Raw genomic sequence first — 20304 nt, 5'->3', positions numbered from 1 at the left:
TCACTAAGCTTATTTCTCCCCCCAAGGAGAGGGGGAGACGGAGGAGTGGCCAGCTGGTGGAACAGTCAGAATACACACGTTTACTGAAGTAAGTTTGTGGTCTTATATATGGGTGTTGTTTGTGGTGCCCCCGAACAACGACAACAAGATCAAAGGTCACTGATCACATATCACTGGAACAAACACGGTAATAATGACAGGATTTGAAATACTGAATTACCAAAATGTGACAAGAGACACAAAGTGAGCAAGTGCTGTCGGAAAAATGGCGCCGACGGACTTGTGCGAAGGAGGGCTGCCACAAACCTGCAGTTTGTACAAAATACAGTACCTGTGAAGTACAAGTATGCTTGTACTGGCTCACAGACAAGCACTAATGAAACAGAAAAGGGAAGCCAGAAACTGAGCGTGCACATATGGAAAACTCGTGTAGGACAAAGGTGGCACTGTGTGAAGTGAAGACAGGTTGACCCCATCAGAGAATTGTCACTCTTTTCATTCCAATGCGGGGACAGTGAAAATTTCCAAAGGCCATTAGCAAGGTGAGAACACTGGTGAAGCCTGGATCTTAGGGGCAAGCTCACGTGGAATTCTTAGATAACGCATGACCAACACCTCAGCCAATGACTCATGGGAGACTCAACCCAGCTGTTTCTGCACTTCTTACGATTTAATGTCATGTCTTAGAATCTATGAAATACAGTACGTATTAGCAAAGAAGGCCTCTCTGGGGACTGTTCATAGCATATCATATACTTGGAGCGTGGAGATGAAGTTGGAAATATTACATCCATGACCTCTATTCCTCCAGACCCCATCTGTCAACCTGCCAGAGCGCACCCTCGTTCCAGCACAGAGAAGAGCGACTGAAGCATGCCCAGACAGAAGCTTCCTGTACCAACAAAAACTTTGTCGATTGGTTTAGAAAGAGAAAAATATCAAGTTAGAGAACTTATTTAAAACTTAATGATGAAATGCATTTCAAAAGTTAGTGATCCAGGAGCCTGGGTGGCTCAGTTGGTTAAGCGTCCGACTCTTGATTTCGGCTCAGATCATGACCTCACAGCCTGTGGGATTGAGCCCTGCTTCAGGGTTCTCTCCCTCTCTCTGCCCCTCCGCAGCTTGCACTCTCCCTCTCTCAAAATAAGTAAATAATAAGATAAAAAAAAAAGTTAATGATAAAAATGTAAATATGGCAACAAATTATCCCCACACAATCTATATTTTTAAGTAATTTATTTCAATAGAAATATTTCAGAAAACTGTACTTAAATTCATTTTAAGTTAGCTTATGCAAACACACTGAAGATCTCACACTCACATCTGCATATTAAACAGAAACAAAAAATGAGAGAGGAACCAAGCTGCACATCACTCAGGGAGGTCATAGTGCAACTGAGTGCTTCATCACAGGAGTACCTCAGGTTAACTGGGATAAAGAAGAATAAAAATGGCTTGTGTTTTCCTGTATATTATCATCACTGGGATATGTATGCCCACAGATGTTTATCTCCTTTAGATGACATTGTGAACGAGTTCCCCGGTCCCCCCGCCCCCCCCCACATACACACTGCAGTGGGCTATACAACAATAAATTTGTCAATAATCAAGATGTAGAAACTCTTGAGAGTCTGGTGATTTATGAGCAGCTACTGTGTCAGGCCTGATAAGTCGATGATTACTGGACTCTATTTATGAGTAGTTCTAATAGGTGATATCTTTAGGGGAAAGTTAATATTTGTTAGTATCTAAAACACAGATAATATTTATGAAAATCTCTCTGGTCTATTAAAAGTCTCATCCCAAAGCACTATATGCATTCCATTCCTTTCATCCCATCACCACTCTGCAAGGCCAGGTGACTAGAATCAAAATTTAAATGCTGCTAATAACCCTTAAGGATCAGTTAACTCTTTAAAGACGATATCTACTTCTGTATTCTGAAACATACTAGCCCTTAAAAAATGTGAAAATAGCATCTTGATTCAGTTGAACAACAGTCGTTCCATATCTTGCAAGAGTCTCAGAAGCAAAACGTTTCCAAGTTTTGTTTTGACTGAGAAAGCTAGTTTAGTCTCTTAGCTTCCCTTTAATTTAGACATTAGAGTTATTTTCACTTTCCTGCAATAGTATTTTCAAGCAAACAAGAACTGGTAGGTTAAGTGACTGCCTGTTTGTTCTGAGTCTTATTTAAATGTAAAAATGAACCAAACTAAATTTCGCTTTTTTGTCAAAGAGATTATCATGACAAGATTTCAGTAGCTTTAATAAGATTCTCAACAAATCCTTCTGGCTATAATGTATTCTTCTAGGGATTTTCTGAAAGGTCTTTAGAATTAAATCTATGCTCAAAACGACAACATCAACAACACAAAATAAAACCAAACTCAGCTGGATGGATGCTCTTCAAAGCTGTTCATAAAAGCGCGCATCTAAAGGTTGATTTGGGCGGGTTTCATTTTAATCTCCCCTGGCAGGAGAGGGGCAGGGAGGGAGCTCGTCCAAAGAAGAATCAAGACCAAGGAGGACAGCAGCAACTGCCTGGAGGCCTGTGTACAGACTGTCTTGCACCTGCTGTGAGAAAGAGTAAGCTGGTGGACACAGGATAGCACACACTCCTGAAATCCGACAAGCAACAGGGCAGAGGATTATCGTCGTATTCGATGCCCTAAAATTGGTCCTCAAATTGTTAAGGCACTGACCAAATTTTCCCCACACTACCACTTGAGATACCGGTATAATGAAACTGCTTTTAATAACCTGAAAGAGTTTGCATGCACATATCTTTCATTAGAATCCTTGGAACGGGGGGAAAAAAAAAAAAGAGGTCACTTTAGTCACAAGCCATTTTTAGGGGAGCAAAACCAAAAAGTACTTATTAAATCATTTAAAAAAGGTTGACTTCACGTGGAAAACAATGATCCTCAATGCGATTAAGTAACAATGTTTTTTCTCAAAGCTTAGAAAAAACAGAGTATCACTCTGGCTGTAAAACCATAAATTTACTATGTCTGAAAAAACCAGTATAAAAGAAGAGAGAGAAAATAAAAACAAACCCTAAAAGACCACCGAAGAAGTCAGGTAAACCTCACCACTTGCTTTGGATCATTTGTTCATGTGACAGCAATACTATAGTTCCACTGGGGCACAGCTGAATTCACCTTCATTTTCAAAAAGAGATCCTTTGAAGCAGAAGATTTCTTTTATTAAAAATTACCTTCTGTTAAGCAACACTGGTACCCTGCATTTGCAGAAGGTAACAGGTTGGCTTAAAAACCGGGTGGAAAGGAACGTGCCTCAAAAAACAAGAAGAAAATCAATAATGGATATATTCTTTTAAGAAGTTAATGGGTTAAGTCTACTCCTATTATTGGTTTCCAATTAATACGATGCTTTATAGTTTTGTTTTCAGCAGTAAAGGTGTATAGTTTACAGATTTAATCTTAAGAAAAAAAAAAGACTTCTGCTCAAGTCATTTGGCCAGGTAAATTCTAGTAACCCCAAGAGAGCGACAGGCTAGGCTGTTCTTCGAGGGCCCCGGTGTCAACTAATACACAGTGTAGACACTAGAGGCTGGAAACATTCCTTCTGCAACAATAGTGCTCCTTGGGCTCTTTTGTAAGTCACCCAGAAGAGGAATAAAGCCACTTATTAAAACTCTGCAGCTATAAACACCCTAACTCTTGACATACCGGAGGACCCGATACCGTAACAGTCCATACAGAAGGTAGTGCAATAGTCATGTGGCATTTTTTATGCGGAAGAAAAACAAAAAAAGATTGTCATTGAAGCACAGACCTAGGGAGAAAAAAAATACTCGAATTGTTGGGGTCCCTTTTTGTAATGTTTATAAAATTAATAATATTTACATAGTGAGGAAAATGCTATAGGAAGGTGTGTTTGATTAGTTCTCTTTCAATTCTTATAGTTTGAAGATCACGGTAAAAATAATACCTCTGGGGAAAAAAGAAAAGAAAACAAAACAAAACAGCAAAGTCCAAACCCCGGAGGGGGCATGAAACTGAAGCTAGAGCTCTGAAGGCCATTATTATGCAGGTATTTTTATAGTTGTATTTTAAAAACTGATGTTACTTCTGTATGAAAAATAAGATTCGGTGTTCAAATAAACTGTTAAATTACATGTGTCTCAAATTGTATTTTGGCTAGTATTATATACTACTACACCAGGCAGTATAATATGCCAATATTTATGCTTATTGTAAACTAGCTTAAATTTAAATTATAATGGAATTTCTAATGAGTTGTTCTCGGCTAGGAGAAAAAAAATGAGCGTAATATTGATAGAAATCTCAAGCTTTTGAGTCACTCGTTTACTAACTTATTAAGTGTAGGCTTAATAAGAGGAAAAAATTTCATCTTTCTACTAATAAACTACCTAAATATTTAATATTATTTTGGTGACCTATTTTCTTTGTTTCAATTGTTAGATCATTTGGTGAATTATAGATCAAAAATTCACCTATGCTATTTTAATTCCCTGCTTTCACTGGTTTCCATTTGCTTCAAATGCTAAAATAATCCTCAAAAGCAACGTATAATCTTTTGAATAGACAAATTTGAAGACAGAAGAGCAATGGCTACTTCTACTGCACAGATACGTTAAGAGTTTCGGTCAGCGGAGGCCACAATTCTATACGGGGACTGTTCACCACATCTGAACACTACTCTTTCTCTGTGCAAGCATCCCTTAACGTTTAGAGCTGAAAATATCAAACACGTCTTCCAGTTTAGCTCTCTCTTTGGCAAAACTGTGTGATGTCAGGCTCTGACTTCAGTTGCAAATCTCCACAAATATGGTTAACCTACAACATATCTACTTTAGCTTATTTATGAGAACATAATAGTAAAAAATCCACAGGGTTTTCATCCACAGTATTTTAAAAAGCACATACACTGTTAAAAACACTTATTTCTGAAGAGAAATAGACAAATTAAGGAATTTTTTAAAAATGCAAAACCAAAGAAAGATGTGCAAGGTCTATATAGTAATACTGTTGGCTATGCACGTGGTATCTTTCTATGTACCTGACGTGGGTTAAGCCTGGGAGGTCATTAACTGAAAAATCACTGACCACGGGCAACATTTTGCCCTCTCTAGCCTATGTCACTTTCCACAAAACCAGAAATAATGGTATTTCTAACTGTGCCATATGAGAAAAATATTTGAACTGTTCATATCCTTTCCCAAAAGCTCTTCTACTTTCCTTTGGATAGATTTTTAGCTAATTATTCTGTGGGCAATATTTTCTATTTAATATTTAAGTTTCAAGAGTGAAATATTTATGATTAAAAAAAAGTATAAAACTCTCTAAGAATGCAAATGTAAGAAATTCTATGTGAGGCCCAAAGTATTACAAGTTTATTGGAAGGTATCAGTCGAAAAGCATTTCTTACTCTGGGCCACTGCTAAATTACACAGTGCCCCATGAGCTTACAGCATCTAACACATAGCTATTGTTCAAGTGCCATTTTTTTGTTAAAACTCTAAGGCAGTTCACCTTTGAACTTTTTTTTCTTTCTGCAATTCAACATTTATTCTGGAAATTAAATGTACTGTTGTGTAGAAGAGCTCTCACAAAACAGCTTGGTCAACTACTGATGAAATAATGGTTTCATGGCAGGGACCAACAGTAAGTTTTCAGAAAAATGTTTTTTATAAAGGAAAGTTATGGGAGAAGGAAAGTTTTGATAAACTGAAGATTCCCAGAATCTCAATCTTTCCCCTTTTCCCCTTTTAAAATTATTTCGTATGCCTTATAATAAAATACATACACACATACACATGTGGAAGCTCTTATAAACAAATGTGACCCTGAATCTCCTATTTAACAAAAATAATGAAAATGACTAATAAAAAAAAAAAAACTGGCATTGTATACATTACACCCTGTAAAAGAAAATATTGTGATGAAATATCAATACATCACCTTGATAACAAAAATCACCAGTGACTGGCAGAAGGGTTAATTCAATTAACTTGAAAAAAATGTAGTTACTGTAAAATCTCAGAAAAGGTTGGGATTATGGTTCTTTCCTAAGCAGATCTGTGGTCCAACAACGAATTCAAACAAAAGGCTAAACTTCAAACCCAGTTAAAAACAACCATGTTTTCTGGAGCCCACTTGAAAGAGCGTCTGAAACAGGAACACTCAGCCTTTATGCCTCCTGCAGGAAATGAGGTTCCCCATACAGTACTATATTTCAGAACTTTAGTGTCTAAAAAAAACTCCCCTCATTCAAAGCAAACCCCACCCCCAATCCCGAACACACCCCAACCACTCACATTGTGAACACGTCTAATTCCTAAACTCTTGCTGTGGGAAAGCCAGTGAGGCTGCAGATTACTGGAAGCCAAAGCAGCCTTTCAGGTAGGCTGTTGGCAGCATCCTACTTGGGCAGGGTATCTTCACACCTCAGTTCAAAACCAGCCCCTCACATGACCCATAAGAAATATGTTTTTCCTTTTTAAAGTGTTTCTAAAAAAGGCGATTCCCCCCTCCAAAATTAGTACAAAGTTAAAAGAAATGCAAATCAGCTATGATCTATCCCAAGCACAGCACCGCCGGAAGAGTCACACGCACTATTTGGTGTTTCATGTTGGTTTCCCTTTCATTCTTTTAAGGCAGTGGTTTCTGCAGGTCAGTTCGGAGAAAAGAAGCGCGGTCCATGGCAGTTTGTTGTGTAACTCCAATTTGTTCTCTGGGAATATCTCACTTCATTCCCTGAAATTAGTGCTTTTTTGGTTCAGAACTCCAAAGGCTGAGCCGGAGCCTCTGGGCTCCTCCTGGCACAGAACTGGTTTATAGCTGGCGCTTTCATCAGCTCCTTGCTTTTACTTAGGGGCAATAGTTCACCTCGCTTCTTTCTTAGGCTTTTACTCAAAAGTCATCAAGTTTGTAGGAACCTTAAAAATATAAGCATCACAAAACTGACAGTATTTAAAAGTTGTTTTTCAAAGTATTATTTCTTATCTTTTCTTGTCATTTTAAGTAAGCCCAAATATCTCTTTATATATAAAAGGAATTTGACAGAAGGTACTGCAATCATTTATGAATAATGAATAAAATATGCTAGAACATTTTTGAGAAAATCACTGAGTTAATACTCTTTTTCCAAAAAACTGAAATTGGAACAGGAGAAAGGGTGGAGACGGTGTCTTTCTTGTCTAACACAGAGGCTCAGCAGATGCTTGCTGAGTGAAAAAAATGAATCAGAAAAGAAGTTCGGCTCAAGTAGGGTGAGACTCACACAAATGTGCTTGTCATCATCTATTTTCTCATTATGTGTATCACCATGAGTTTCTACATTCACATTTTAAAATCACAGGTCATTTTATAATGAACGTTACAAAGAATTTCTTTGTGAAATCATCATGAAAATACATATGGAAGAATAAAACTTATCATTAAATTCTGATCTGACACTTTATGACTCTGAAAAAAAAAATCAACAGGTTATATAATAGTTTGCTGCCTATAGAGTGGATGGAATCAAATTTAATTCCTTACAGAAATCAACAGCAAGCCACGAAGTCCACATTTTGATGAGGAGAAATTCCACAATAACTCTTTGAAATACGAATATATGTTGTTTTTAAAAATCAGTTGATGAGTCCTCTAGTCAAGGACTAAAGAGGTTTTCACCATGTTAAAATACACTCTTAACCTTTACTATCAGTTTTCTTATCAGTGTGCTGGGAGAGATACCCCTATTTCAACGGTCCTTTCTCTGTCCTTTAAAACAGCTTAACAGCTCTCACACTTTAGCAATCTTTTCCTGAAAATCCTAGGATACTTAAAAAAAAAAAAAAAAAAAAAAAAAAGGTGGGTGAGTCTCCTACATGTGTCATCTTTGGAATGAAAAAGTTCCTTAATACATTTACAATTGAATTATAAATCAAATACAATACAGGGGCACTTGGGTGGCTCAGTTGGTTAAGCGTCTGACTCATGATTTTGACTCAGGTTATGATCTCACGTTCATGAGCTCAAGCTCTGCACTGAGCTTTGTGCTGACAGCACAGAGCCTGTTTGGAATTCTCTCTCTCTCTCTGAACCTCCTCTGGCTTGTGCTGTCTCTATCTCAAAATAAATCAGTAAACTTAAAAAAAAAAATTACAATACAAATGCTCAAAAGTGCTTAAACTACAAATTCTCAGGTCTGGTGATAAAAAACCCATATTTAAATAAAGCATAAGCTCATTTCCTCCTAAGTTCCTTGAATGTGATTTAAGGTGTTGTATTTGAGTCAGAGTCTTCTATTAAAAATTTTCAAATTTCACAGCTTCTATTTATACATTTGCTGCTACTCTAATTCTTCCAAGTATAGAGAAAAATGAATAAAACCCATTTACACACATTTGGTTGACTTTTTCAGCTGGAAGGTCTACTAATATAGTAAAAGAAATTGAACCTTTATGTTGGTATGCATACACTTTCTAGATTAATCATGAAATCTGAGATTAAAAAAAAATGACACTTAATACCTTAAGCACATTTAAAGAATGTAAGTTATGCTGCATTGCACATAACCTTAGTCCAGGCAAAAGGAGGTCTGTTTCCTTTATTCTGTCCCAGACACTAACCTGACAGAGGCAAGAAGGTTATCTTTGTTCTAGATCATTTCCTTCTTAATGGAGGGTGCTAAAAATGATATCAAATACTGCTCTTAGTCTTTCCTATATATATCTAAAACGAAAACACTAAGAGAACAAGGCCTATTCTAACAAAATTTAGAAAGACTGGATCTAAAGGATAGAGGTATTTACTTGTTTGACCCTGTGTAGGTCACTTAGCATGTCTGAGACTTAGTTTCTTCCTTTATCAAAAAAGGGGTAATAATTTAGGGCCTGACAGCATAGGGTGACAAATACTTTTATAAATGATATAAACTTATATAGTGTATTACATTATTCAAAATTAGCTACAGATAACACTTCTGAATTTTGGTACCTTAAGTCAATGGTCTTCAAATATACTCAACTAAAAACTGGTGTATAAAAAAATCTACACATATTTCCATAACTGCAGCTATCTTTATTTCATGTCTGCTCTAACAGTTCATGGTTCAACTTTAGATCTGCAGCAGGGTTTGGGGAAAACAACACCGTGGCTTCATTCTTCTTTGCAGCTACAGCCTCTGAATTAGACCATCTTTGTTTCAGTAAAATAAAAACAAATCCATGGGTTTTTTTTTGGGGGGGGGGGGGTTTCACTACAACTATAGGAACCTGCATCTAGTCAATAGAATAAAGAGGAATCAGAGTAATTTTTATTAAAGTGCGATCTAAATTTACCCTCTGTGGGGCTATATTCCTTTGCCTCTCACTATATTCTACCAACATGGCCTCATTTGCCTATTTTGAACATCTTAAGCTCATTTCAGTTTCAGGAACTTTGAACTTTCTGTTTCCTCTACCAGACCTCTGTTCCCGTTAATCTTTTTTTTTAATTTATTTTTTATTAAAAAAAAAATTTTTTTTAACGTTTATTTATTTTTGAGACAGAGAGAGACAGAGCATGAACAGGGGAGGGTCAGAGAGAGGGAGACACAGAATCCGAAACAGGCTCCAGGCTCTGAGCTGTCAGCACAGAGCCCGACGCGGGGCTCGAACTCATGGACTGCGAGCGAGATCATGACCTGAGCCGAAGTCAGCCGCTTAACCGACTGAGCCACCCAGGCGCCCCTGTTCCCGTTAATCTTCACATGGCTGCTCCTTCTTGTTATTCATGCCAATGTCTTCAGGGAGATCTTTGTGCTCATTCTTTCTTTATTAAATTAAAAAAAATTTTTTTTATGTTTATTATTTACTCTTGAGGGAGTTAGAGCACGAGCCTGGGAGGAGCAGAGAGAGAGAGAGAGAGAGAGAGAGAGAGAGAGAGAGAGAAAATCTGAAGCAGGATCCAGGCTCTTCACTGTCAGCACAGGGCCCGATGTGGGGCTCAAACTTGTGAACCACAAGACCTGACCTGAGCCGAAGTTGGATGCTCAACTGACTGAGCCACCCAGGCCCCACTTAAATTTTTTTTTAATGTTTATTTATATTTGAGAGAAAGAAAGAGCATGAGCAGGGGAGGGGCAGAGAGACGGGGAGACACAGAATCTGAAGTAGGCTCCAGGCTCTGAGCTATCAGCACGGAGCCTGATGGGGGGCTGGAACTCATAAACTGTGAGATCATGACCTGAGCCAACTGAGCTACCCAGGTGTCCCTCACTCTTATTTAAAGTTGTATCTAAATATGGCATCCTTTCTTGATAAAAACTCTCAAGAAAGTAGGGATAGAAAGAACATACCCTCAAGATCATAAAGGCCATATACGAAAGACCCACAGCCAGTATCATCCTCAATGGGGAAAAACTGAGAGCTTTCCCCCCTAAGGTCAGGAGCACGACAAAGACGTCCACTCTCACCACTGTTATTCAACATAGTGTTGTAAGTCCTAGCCTCAGCAATCAGACAGCACAAAGAAATAAAAGGCATCCAAATCAGAAAGGAGGACGTCAAACTTTCACTCTTCGCAGATGACGTTATACTGTATGTGGAAAACCCAAAAGACTCCACCAAAAAACTGTTAGAATGGATATATGAATTCAGCAAAGTCACAGGATATAAAGTCAATGTACAGAAGTCAGTTGCATTTCTATACAACAATAATGAAGCTGCAGAAAGAGAAATCAAGGAATCAATCTCATTCACAACTGTACCAAAAGCATAAAATACCTAGGAATAAATCTACCAAAGAGGTGAAAAATTTATACACTGAAAACTATAGAAAGCTTATGAAAGAAACTGAGGAAGACACAGAAAAAATGAAAAAACATTCTGTGCTTATAGACTGGAAGAACAAATATTGTTAAAATGTCAACGCTACACAAAACAATCCACATATTCAATGCAATCCCTATCAAAATAACAGAAGCATTCTTCACAGAACTAGAACAATCCTAAAATTTGTTTGGAACCAGAGAAAAGACCCTGAATAGCCAAAGCAATCCTGAAAAAGAAAACCAGAGCTGGAGGCATCACAATCCTGGACTTCAAGCTGTATTACAAAACTGTAATCATCAAGACAGTATGGTATTGACACAAAAACAGACACACAGATTTAATGGAACAGAAAAGAGAACCCAGAAATGGACCCACAAACATATGGTCAACTAATCTTTGACAAAGCAGGAAAGAATATCCAAAGGAAAAAACAGTCTCTTCAGCAAATGGTATTGAGAAAACTGGACAGCAACATACACAAGAATGAAGCTGGGCCACTTTCTTACACCGTACACAAAAATAAACTCAAAATGGATGAAAGACCTAAACGCAAGACAGGAAGCCATCAAAATCCTAGAAGAGAAAACAGGCAACAACCTCTTTGATCATGGCCACAGCAACTTCTTACTCAACACGTCTCCAGAGGCAAGGGAAACAAAAGCAAAAATGAACTATTGGGACCTCATCAAGATAAAAAGTCTCTGCACAGCAAAGGAAACAACTGACAAAACTAAGAGGCAACAGACAGAATGAGAAGATATCTGCAAATGACACATCAGATAAAGGGTTTGTATCCAAAATCTATAAAGAACTTATCAAACTCAACACCCCAAAACCAAATAATCCAGTGAAGAAACGGGCAAAAGACATGAATAGACACTTCTCCAAAGAAGACATCCAGATGGTCAACAGACACATGAAAAGATGCTGAACATCACTCATCGTCAGGGAAATAAAATCAAAACCACAGTGAGATACCACCTCACATCTGTCAGATGGTTAAAATTAACAACTCAGGGGGGCACTTGGGTGGCTCAGTTTGTTTGGCGTCCAACTGCAGCTCAGGTTGCGATCTCCTGGTTTGTGAGTTTAAGCCCCATGTTGGGCTCTGTGCTGACAGCTCAGAGCCTGGAGCCTGCTTCAGATTCTGTGTTTCCCTCTCTCTCTGACCCTCCCCTGCTCAGAGTCTGTCTGGCTTTCTCTCAAAAATAAACAGACATTGGGGCGCCTGGGTGGCTCAGTTGGTTAAGCATCCGACTTCAGCTCAGGTCACGATCTCGTGGTCCACCAGTTTGAGCCCCGTGTCTGGCCCTGGGCTGATGGCTCAGAGCCTGGAGCCTGCTTCCGATTCTGTGTCTCCCTCTCTCTCTGCCCCTCCCCCGTTCATGCTCTGTCTCTCTCTGTCTCAAGAATAAATAAACGTTAAAAAAATTAAAAAAAAAAAATAGACATTAAAAATAATTTTTAAAAATAAATAAAATTAAATTAACAACTCAGCGGGGGCTTGGATGGCTCAGTTGGTTAAGCTTCCAACTTCAGCTTAGGTCATGCTCTTGTGGTTCGTGGTCTGGAGTCCCGTGTTGGACTCTGCTGACAGCTCAGAGCCTGGAGCCTGCTTAGGATTCTGCGTCTCCCTTGCTCTCTGCTCCTTCCCTGCTCACGCTCTGTCTTTCCCTCTCTCTCTCAAAAATAAACAAACATTTTTTAAAAAATTAAAAAAATACAATTAACAACTCAGGCAACAACAGGTGTTAGTGAGGATGTGGAAAAAGAGTAACCCTTTTGCACTGGAGGGAAGGCAAACTGTTGCAGTCACTCTGGAAAACAGTGTGGAGGTTCCTTAAAAGATTAAAAATAGAACTACTCTACGACCCAGAAACTGCACTACTAGGTATTGATCCAAAGAATACAGGAGTGCTGATTCAAAGGGACACATGCACCCCGATGTTTATAGCAGCACTACTGACAATAGCCAAAGTATGGAAAGAGCCTAATGTCCACTGACTGATGAATGGATAAAGAAGATGTGATGTGATGTGTGTGTGTGTGTGTGTGTGTGTGTGTGTGTGTGTGTGTGTATAATGGAATATTGCTCGGCGATCAGTAAGAATGAAATCTTGCCATCTGCAACTATGTGGATGGAACTAGAGTGTATTATGCTAAGTGAAATTAGAGAAAGGTACCATATCTCACTCATATGTGGAATTTAAGTAACAAAACAGGTGAATATAGGGGAAGGGAAGCAAAAATAAGACAAAAACAGAGAGGGAGACAAACCATAAGAAACTCTGAAATACAGAGAACAAAGGGGGTTTGCTGGCAGGGTGTTGGGTGGGGGGATGGGCTACATGGGTGATGGGTATTAAGGAGGGTACTTGTTGGGATGAGCACTGGGTGTTATATGTAAGTGATGAATCACTAAATTCTATTCCTGAAGTCATTATTACACTATATGTTAACTAACTTGGATTTAAAGGAAAAAAAATCAAATGAATAATTTTAGGAGTTAATAAAAAAAATAAAGTGGTGTCTACTCTCATCTCTCCATATCACATAACTATTTTTTATATAGTTTGTATAGTTCTATACACAGTTTTCAGCAGTTCAAATTTTATTTGTTCATTTTTTGGTACATTTAAAAATTTTTATTTATTTTGAGAGAGAGTAGAGAGAGAAGAGAGAGAAAAAGGCAGAAAGAAGAGCGAAAATCCCAAGCAGGCTCTGCATTGTCAGCACGGAGCCCAACTTCGGTTTGATCTCACGAATTGGGAGATCCTGCCCTGAGCCGAAATCAAGAGTCGGACGCGTAACTGAGCCACCCAGGCACCCCTCTTTGTTCACTTTTTATTGACTATCTCCTCACTAAAATGTGGACTTCATATCTTGCTGACCACTGACAACAAGAAAAAGAATAAAAACAATACTGTTTTCCCTCTTCATTCCTAAAACTGGTCTCCTTACTTCCCTTTGGAACTGGTTAAATACAGGCCCATGTTCGGGCCCACCATGAGGATGGAGGCGAGCGGCTCACCTGCTGTCTGTTGCTCTGGCAGGCTGCACTCAAGTGCTTAAACCACAGCATTGCGTTCATTCTGTTGCCAGCTTGAAACTTGTATGAATTTCCTAAAATTACCAAAAACAAGGGGACAATAACAAAATTTTAAGGACTATGACATATAATAATTCGGGCAGATACCAGAGAGCAAACTAAAACATGACTAGAATTCTCAGTTTCAGAATTCTGTGCCTCGAACACCTGATCTTCTGATATAAATAAAAAGAAGAGTTCTCAGTACTACATTCACATGCTATCGTTAATTCCAAAAGCCACCATTTTGCTGTTTATGAATCGACAGAGAAGTACTTTTGTCTCCTTAAATGCTCTTTAAAGTGTACCTAAATAAAAGAATTGTTTGGCTCCTCTAGATTTGTGTGTGTGGCGGAGAGTGAAGAATATGTTAATATTAAGTTTTTACAGGCAAAATACTTTAACATGTTTGACACTTAAACATCAAGTATCTACTGTCATTAGGGATTAATTACCTAACATCAATATCAACTATGCTCTTAGTTTTTACAGTTGCCAAAATTATTACAGATTGCCAGGTCTACTGAGGGCTTGCTGGGAAAATCTGAAAAACCATGTTTTCCTCTTTTAGAAAATTAGAAATTCATCCATTTTGTGTGTATTTAGAACTTATGCTAATTCAAGACTGACACATAATAAATATATCTTATATAATCGTATATATTAAGGTAATAAACTGAAAAAAGAAAGGATTCATGTACTGAAGCCTGCCCTAAGTTGAGCTTTATTCTGTTTTTTCATGGACCTAAGTTCTTTTTATTTCCCAATTCGTACTGAATTCTACTCTTTCCTTTATAATTGCATTCGATGGTCCAAGAGCCTGACCTTTATTTAGTCATGATAGAGCTTTCCTTTGAGACTTGAACACTCAAAGGACTTTTTCACTTTCAGAAACAACAGTTTTTCTCCACCAAATGTTTAATGTTCAATAATACTGTTTTACTTGCTGAATTTAGATGCAGACGTTAGATCAATCTGAATAGAAGGCACATCTACAGTTAAGCTGGTCACAGCTGCCGTTTACCTACTTTCTCCTCCCTAACAGAAGGCCATTAGTTCAGATGTCACAAAAACCTCGGCAACTTGGAAATAGTTCTATCAAGCTACACTAAGGGAACTGAAAGAAAATAAAGAATTTGTTAAGTAAACCCAATGAAAATGATCTTAAAATGTAATTTTATGAATAATGTCTTTGGGATTTGGGGAGTAGGGCAGGGACTTTGAATTTAGAATACTGAGTAGAGAGTCCTTACTCTATAAATCACTCTATTGAATCTCAAATGAGACATTTTGCTACTATGATTTTTTTCTGTATCTAACATATTTGCTTCAGTTTTCACTTAAAATACTATAATATCCTAAAAGCAGAGTATCTGTTGATGTAAAATACATTCTGAATAAACAGACATCAAAATATAACTGTACAGTCAAGAAGTATAATTTCAGTGGTGAGTTGCTGCAGTGTAAGATTCTGGGCAGATATGAAAGAATTTCCTGTCTAGCTTCCTTTGAGGTGCTCATCAAGAGCTGGCAGTTGTTAGGAAGGAAGAGCAGCAATCATGTAAGGATCTGTTTCTAATGGCTGCCTGCGGTCTCCACTTAGAGATGCACACAGGGTCAGGAGGTAGGATCGGATTCTAGTTGGCCCACCGTCTAACTTCTCAGATCCACTTGAAAAACTCCTATAGTCAACAGCCAATAATTTCATTTTTAAGTCTCTCTCTACATTGCAAGCAAAGTATTATAAATCATATTTTGAAAGTGATAGGAGTCAACCAATTAATTTAATTAAAAATAATGGAATAAAAATCATTTAGAGGACAACCTCTGTCACATTTAGAACTTAAGAATAATAATTTCAGGGTACAAATAAAGGGGTGCTGCACATATGGCAAATCATGGCCTATAGATTCTCCAACTCCCTCCTTCCCTCCCTCCCTCCCTCCCTGGTTCTTAGCTCTCTAGGGATTACTTGGGCTTTTAATTTCAAGTTTATGACCATGTAGCAAAGAAAATATGCTTATAATAGATACTGATATCTAAAGATATTGGCATCATTACTACACATTACGTGACAGAAATATTTCCAAGACATAAAACTATACAAACACGTTCCTGGTCAAGTATTCCACTTAAACTAGGTTTTGGCCAGCTGAAAGTTATGTATGCGCAGTACCTTAAACCCTAGTTATTCTAATGATTCACCTTTCTCAGAGTCAGTCAGCAAGAAGAGATCTGGGTGTTCTGGGTCATCAGCCATCATCACCATCCATCCTACCACAGATACGTTCTTATTCGATGTTGATTTGAACTGAGAGATAAAAAGATAATTACTGGAAACACAAAATTTATGGCTCATCCTAAACAAACCTTAAGAATGAGCATATTTTCAGTTTCTCCCACTGAGAGGTGAGATTTGTGACTCCATGTTGGTCAAGTCTGCTCACAGCCTTTTACTTACAACTAAACTCCATTTAAGCATGCCCTCTTTTAGGTAGTCTCCTACTTTCCAGATCCTTCATAGCTTCAACTCTTTATCAAAGTGTAACTGTCTGAGTCTCAATTACCTAAAAGCATGATCTTTTGCTGGGTTTGGTAAATTCATCTATGTTGTTTTTTTCTGTTCCTTACTATGTTGCCCCTCACTCCTTACTTATAGGAAACATACCTGCATTTTAATCAAGGTGTTATCTTTTCTCACTCAGCTTTACTGAGATGTAATTAACATACAACACTGTGGAAGTTTAACGTGTACAATGTAATACGGGTTGTTCTCTTAAACCTGATGATTTACTAAGTCAGCAATGCTATCAGACAATTCTTTTTTTTTTTTTTTTTTTTTTATTATTTTTTTTTTATTTTTTTCATTTTTATTTTGGGGACAGAGAGAGACAGAGCATGAACGGGGGAGGGGCAGAGAGAGAGGGAGACACAGAATCGGAAACAGGCTCCAGGCTCTGAGCCATCAGCCCAGAGCCCGACGCGGGGCTCGAACTCACGGACCGTGAGATCGTGACCTGGCTGAAGTCGGACGCTTAACCGACTGCGCCACCCAGGCGCCCCAAGACAATTCTTAATAGTATATTCTTACTTGTATTTCTCAAAAAAAAAAAGGTATTCTTGGCACGTTTGTTACTTTTCTATTCTTGTTTTTAAAGTTATACATAACATGAAATAAATGTAATGAAAAAGGGGCTGTTATAAAGGAACAGAAAATTAGGTTAATCTCATTCATAAACATAAATGAAAAAATATTAAGTACTGGTGTATAAAAAGCTGATATATATGACAAACTGGATTTATCCGAGGAATGTTAATTTAATGTTAGAAATCAACTAATGCAACTAAGTTGGATTTATTTCAAGAAAGTAAGATTAGTTCAACTTGAGAAAAAAATTTTTTTTAATTTATAGAAAAATTATTAAAGCAAATCACCATATTAACAGATTAAAAAGAAAAAATACTCTCAACTCAGCTGATGCAAAATAAAACCATCTGGTAAAATTTAATGCAAGTCTGTGATAGACTAGGAATAGAAGAGAAGTTTCTAATTCAATGAAGAGTATCCACCAAGCAAACAAACAAAACCTACATAAAACCCAAACCAAAACAAAGTAGGAAAGAAAAAAAAAATTCCCAAATCAAAACCCTGTAATACACACATTCAAGGGTAAAATTCTAAAAACATTTCAAAATCGGTATCAAGACAAGGATGCCCACCATTGCTACATCCACTCAACATAGAATTTGAAGACTTAGCTTAATATGACAACAAAAAGGAAATAAAAGGTGTAAAAGTAAGGAAGAAATAAAACTGCCATTACTCACAGGTGATAATATTGACACAGAAAATCCACTCAAACATACCAAATTAATAAGTTTGATTAGCAAGGATGCTTGGAAAAGATCAGTATGAAAGTCAAATGTAATTCTATACACTAGAAATATAATAGTCATTTATAAGAGAGCAATACATGTAACAAGGCATACGGGAAAGTGTAACAGTTCAAAGGTATTCAAGAAGCCATAAATCAATGAAGAAATACCATGAGATGAAGAAAAAGGTGTGATTTGTATAGATCTCCCTATTTGATTCTCCTTAAATTGATCTATAGATTCAGTGTCATTTCAATAAAAATTTCAATAGGGTTTGGGGTGCCTGGGTGGCTCTGCTGGTTAAGCATCGACTTCGGCTCAGGTCATGATCTCACGGTTCCTGGGTTTGAGCCCCGTGTCGGGCTCTGTGCTGTCAGCTGGGGAGCCTGGAGCCTGCTTCAGATTCTGTGTCGTCTCCCTCTCTCTCTGCCCTTCCCCCGCTCACACTCTGTGTCTCTCTCTCTCAAAAATAAATAAAGAACATTAAAAAAAAATTTCAGGGGCGCCTGGGTGGCGCAGTCGGTTAAGCGTCCGACTTCAGCCAGGTCACGATCTCGCGGTCCGTGAGTTCGAGCCCCGCGTCGGGCTCTGGGCTGATGGCTCGGAGCCTGGAGCCTGTTTCCGATTCTGTGTCTCCCTCTCTCTCTGCCCCTCCCCCGTTCATGCTCTGTCTCTCTCTGTCCCAAAAATAAATAAAAAACGTTGGAAAAAAAAAAAATTAAAAAAAAAAAAATTTCAATAGGGTTTTACATGGAACTTGATAAGCTGATTCTAAAATTTATATGCAAGGGCAAAGGAGCAGAAATAGCCAATATACTCCTGAGAACAATTAGGTAGGACCTGCCCTGATAAACATCGAGACTCATAAAGCTACAGTATTTGAGACCATGGGCTACCGGGACAGGGATGGACAGGGCAATGAAAGTTGAAGAGAGCATAGAGATGGGCACAGAGATGCAAATTCATATGACAAGAGTGGGCTCTGCAGACTGGTGAAGAATGAATCGTTCAATAAAAAATGCCAGGAAAATTGGTTATCCATGCAGAAAAAACATGAAGATGAATGCTTATTTCTTATCACACCTCTCTCGCCCCCCTCTCCCTCCCTCATGCGTACACACACCTACACACACACGTCTCTGATTCCAGGTAGATCAATGATTTTAAACCACAATGAAAACTAAATCCATTAGTAGAAAACACAGAATATCTTAATGATCTCAGGTTAGAGAAGAATTTTGAAAACATGACTCAGAAAGTACTAGCCATAAAGGGAAAGATAAATTTTATTACTTTAAAATTAAGAACTCTTCAGTAAAAGTCGTCCCAAAGAAAGTTTGAAAAAACAAGTCAAATTAGAAACTGGAAGAAGATACTTGCAACACATGACTACTAATCGATCAGTGTCTAGAATATATAAAGAACTTTCACCAATTCGTTAGAAAACGTATCACCCAATAGGCAAAATATTTACCCAGATATTCTGCACAAGACACATGAATGACCAATAAACATGAAAACAATTTCAAACTCATTAAGCAATCAGGGATATATAAATTAAAATCATGATGTGCCATTTCATATTTACTAGATTAGCCAGAATTTAAAAGCCTGACAAGTATTGTGTTAACAATGAGGAGGCTCAACCTCACTATGCTACCGGTGAGTGTGTAAATCTATTTGGCATTTTCTTGTAAAGTTGAACATCTGCATTCCTAGAGAACATACACACAAAAATATTCACAGGGGCACTGCTAGATACAGCAAAAAACTGGCAACTATGCAAATATCTATCTACAGTAGAATGATGAATACATTATGTAAGATTCATAAAATGGAAGACTATTCAATTGTGGAAAGAAAAAAGTGACAGTTATATGCATCGACAGTGATGAATCTCAACAATATAGTATTAAGCAAAAAAGGTAGTGCTTCAGACTATATATGTGAATCTATTCAGGTACAGTTAAAAAATAATGTGTTAAGGAAATCTGTAAAGTAAAAAAAAAAAAGCAGTAATGAATGTAAATTCAGGATAGTGACAGGCTGGATGGAAGGAAGAAGATGCTCTCTGGGAAGATATAGATGGTTTCACTAAGACTGTTTCTTATGCTGGGTGTAGAGTTATAAAGGCATTCATTTTATTACTCCTTAAAGTGTACATGTACACCACACACCTTTCACGTTTCACAATTTTAAAGTAATGGGAAAAAGTATGAACACAGCACATTACTTGTAACGACATGGGCACTACAAAAATGAAAGCTAATTACAAAGTTTTAATACTATTGAAAATGAAACGGGCAATACTCCAGAACTGCTGATTTGACAGCTTATAATTTATGTCAAAGCAAACAGCATGATTTTCCAATGTTCTTTTCCTAACCTTAAAAAAAAAAAGTAACTCAAGCAATGTAAGTCTCTTTGTATAGAGGGCCAAAGCATAGGGAGTAAAAATGCCCCTTGACCACCAGCTGAATCTCATCCCACTCCCCAAAATTCATCACTGTTCAGGGTGGAGCCCTCTGGACCCTTGTCTATGCATTTACAC

At 37.8% G+C, this 20304-nt stretch overlaps 1 protein-coding gene across 4 annotated transcripts in view; it reads right to left on the bottom strand.

Annotated features, from left to right (window-relative positions):
- Positions 1-1221: 1221 nt before the first annotated feature.
- RALGPS2 (Ral GEF with PH domain and SH3 binding motif 2) overlaps positions 1222-20304 on the bottom strand; it is a 171203-nt gene continuing 152120 nt past the window's right edge. For all 4 annotated transcript variants that reach the window (XM_058701137.1, XM_058701141.1, XM_058701139.1 and 1 more), the window contains 3 exons: positions 16083-16188; positions 13821-13912; positions 1222-6925 (listed from right to left, as the gene is read on the bottom strand). In XM_058701137.1, coding sequence (XP_058557120.1) covers positions 6896-6925; positions 13821-13912; positions 16083-16188 — 228 coding nt within the window. In that variant the 3' untranslated portion in view covers positions 1222-6895. The remainder of the gene's footprint in view (positions 6926-13820; positions 13913-16082; positions 16189-20304) is intronic.

This window comes from Neofelis nebulosa, chromosome 15, assembly GCF_028018385.1.
Source record: "Neofelis nebulosa isolate mNeoNeb1 chromosome 15, mNeoNeb1.pri, whole genome shotgun sequence".
NCBI lineage: Eukaryota > Metazoa > Chordata > Mammalia > Carnivora > Felidae > Neofelis > Neofelis nebulosa.
The sequence above is the reverse complement of the archived record's forward strand: the minus strand, read 5'-3'. Positions and strand labels throughout refer to the sequence as shown.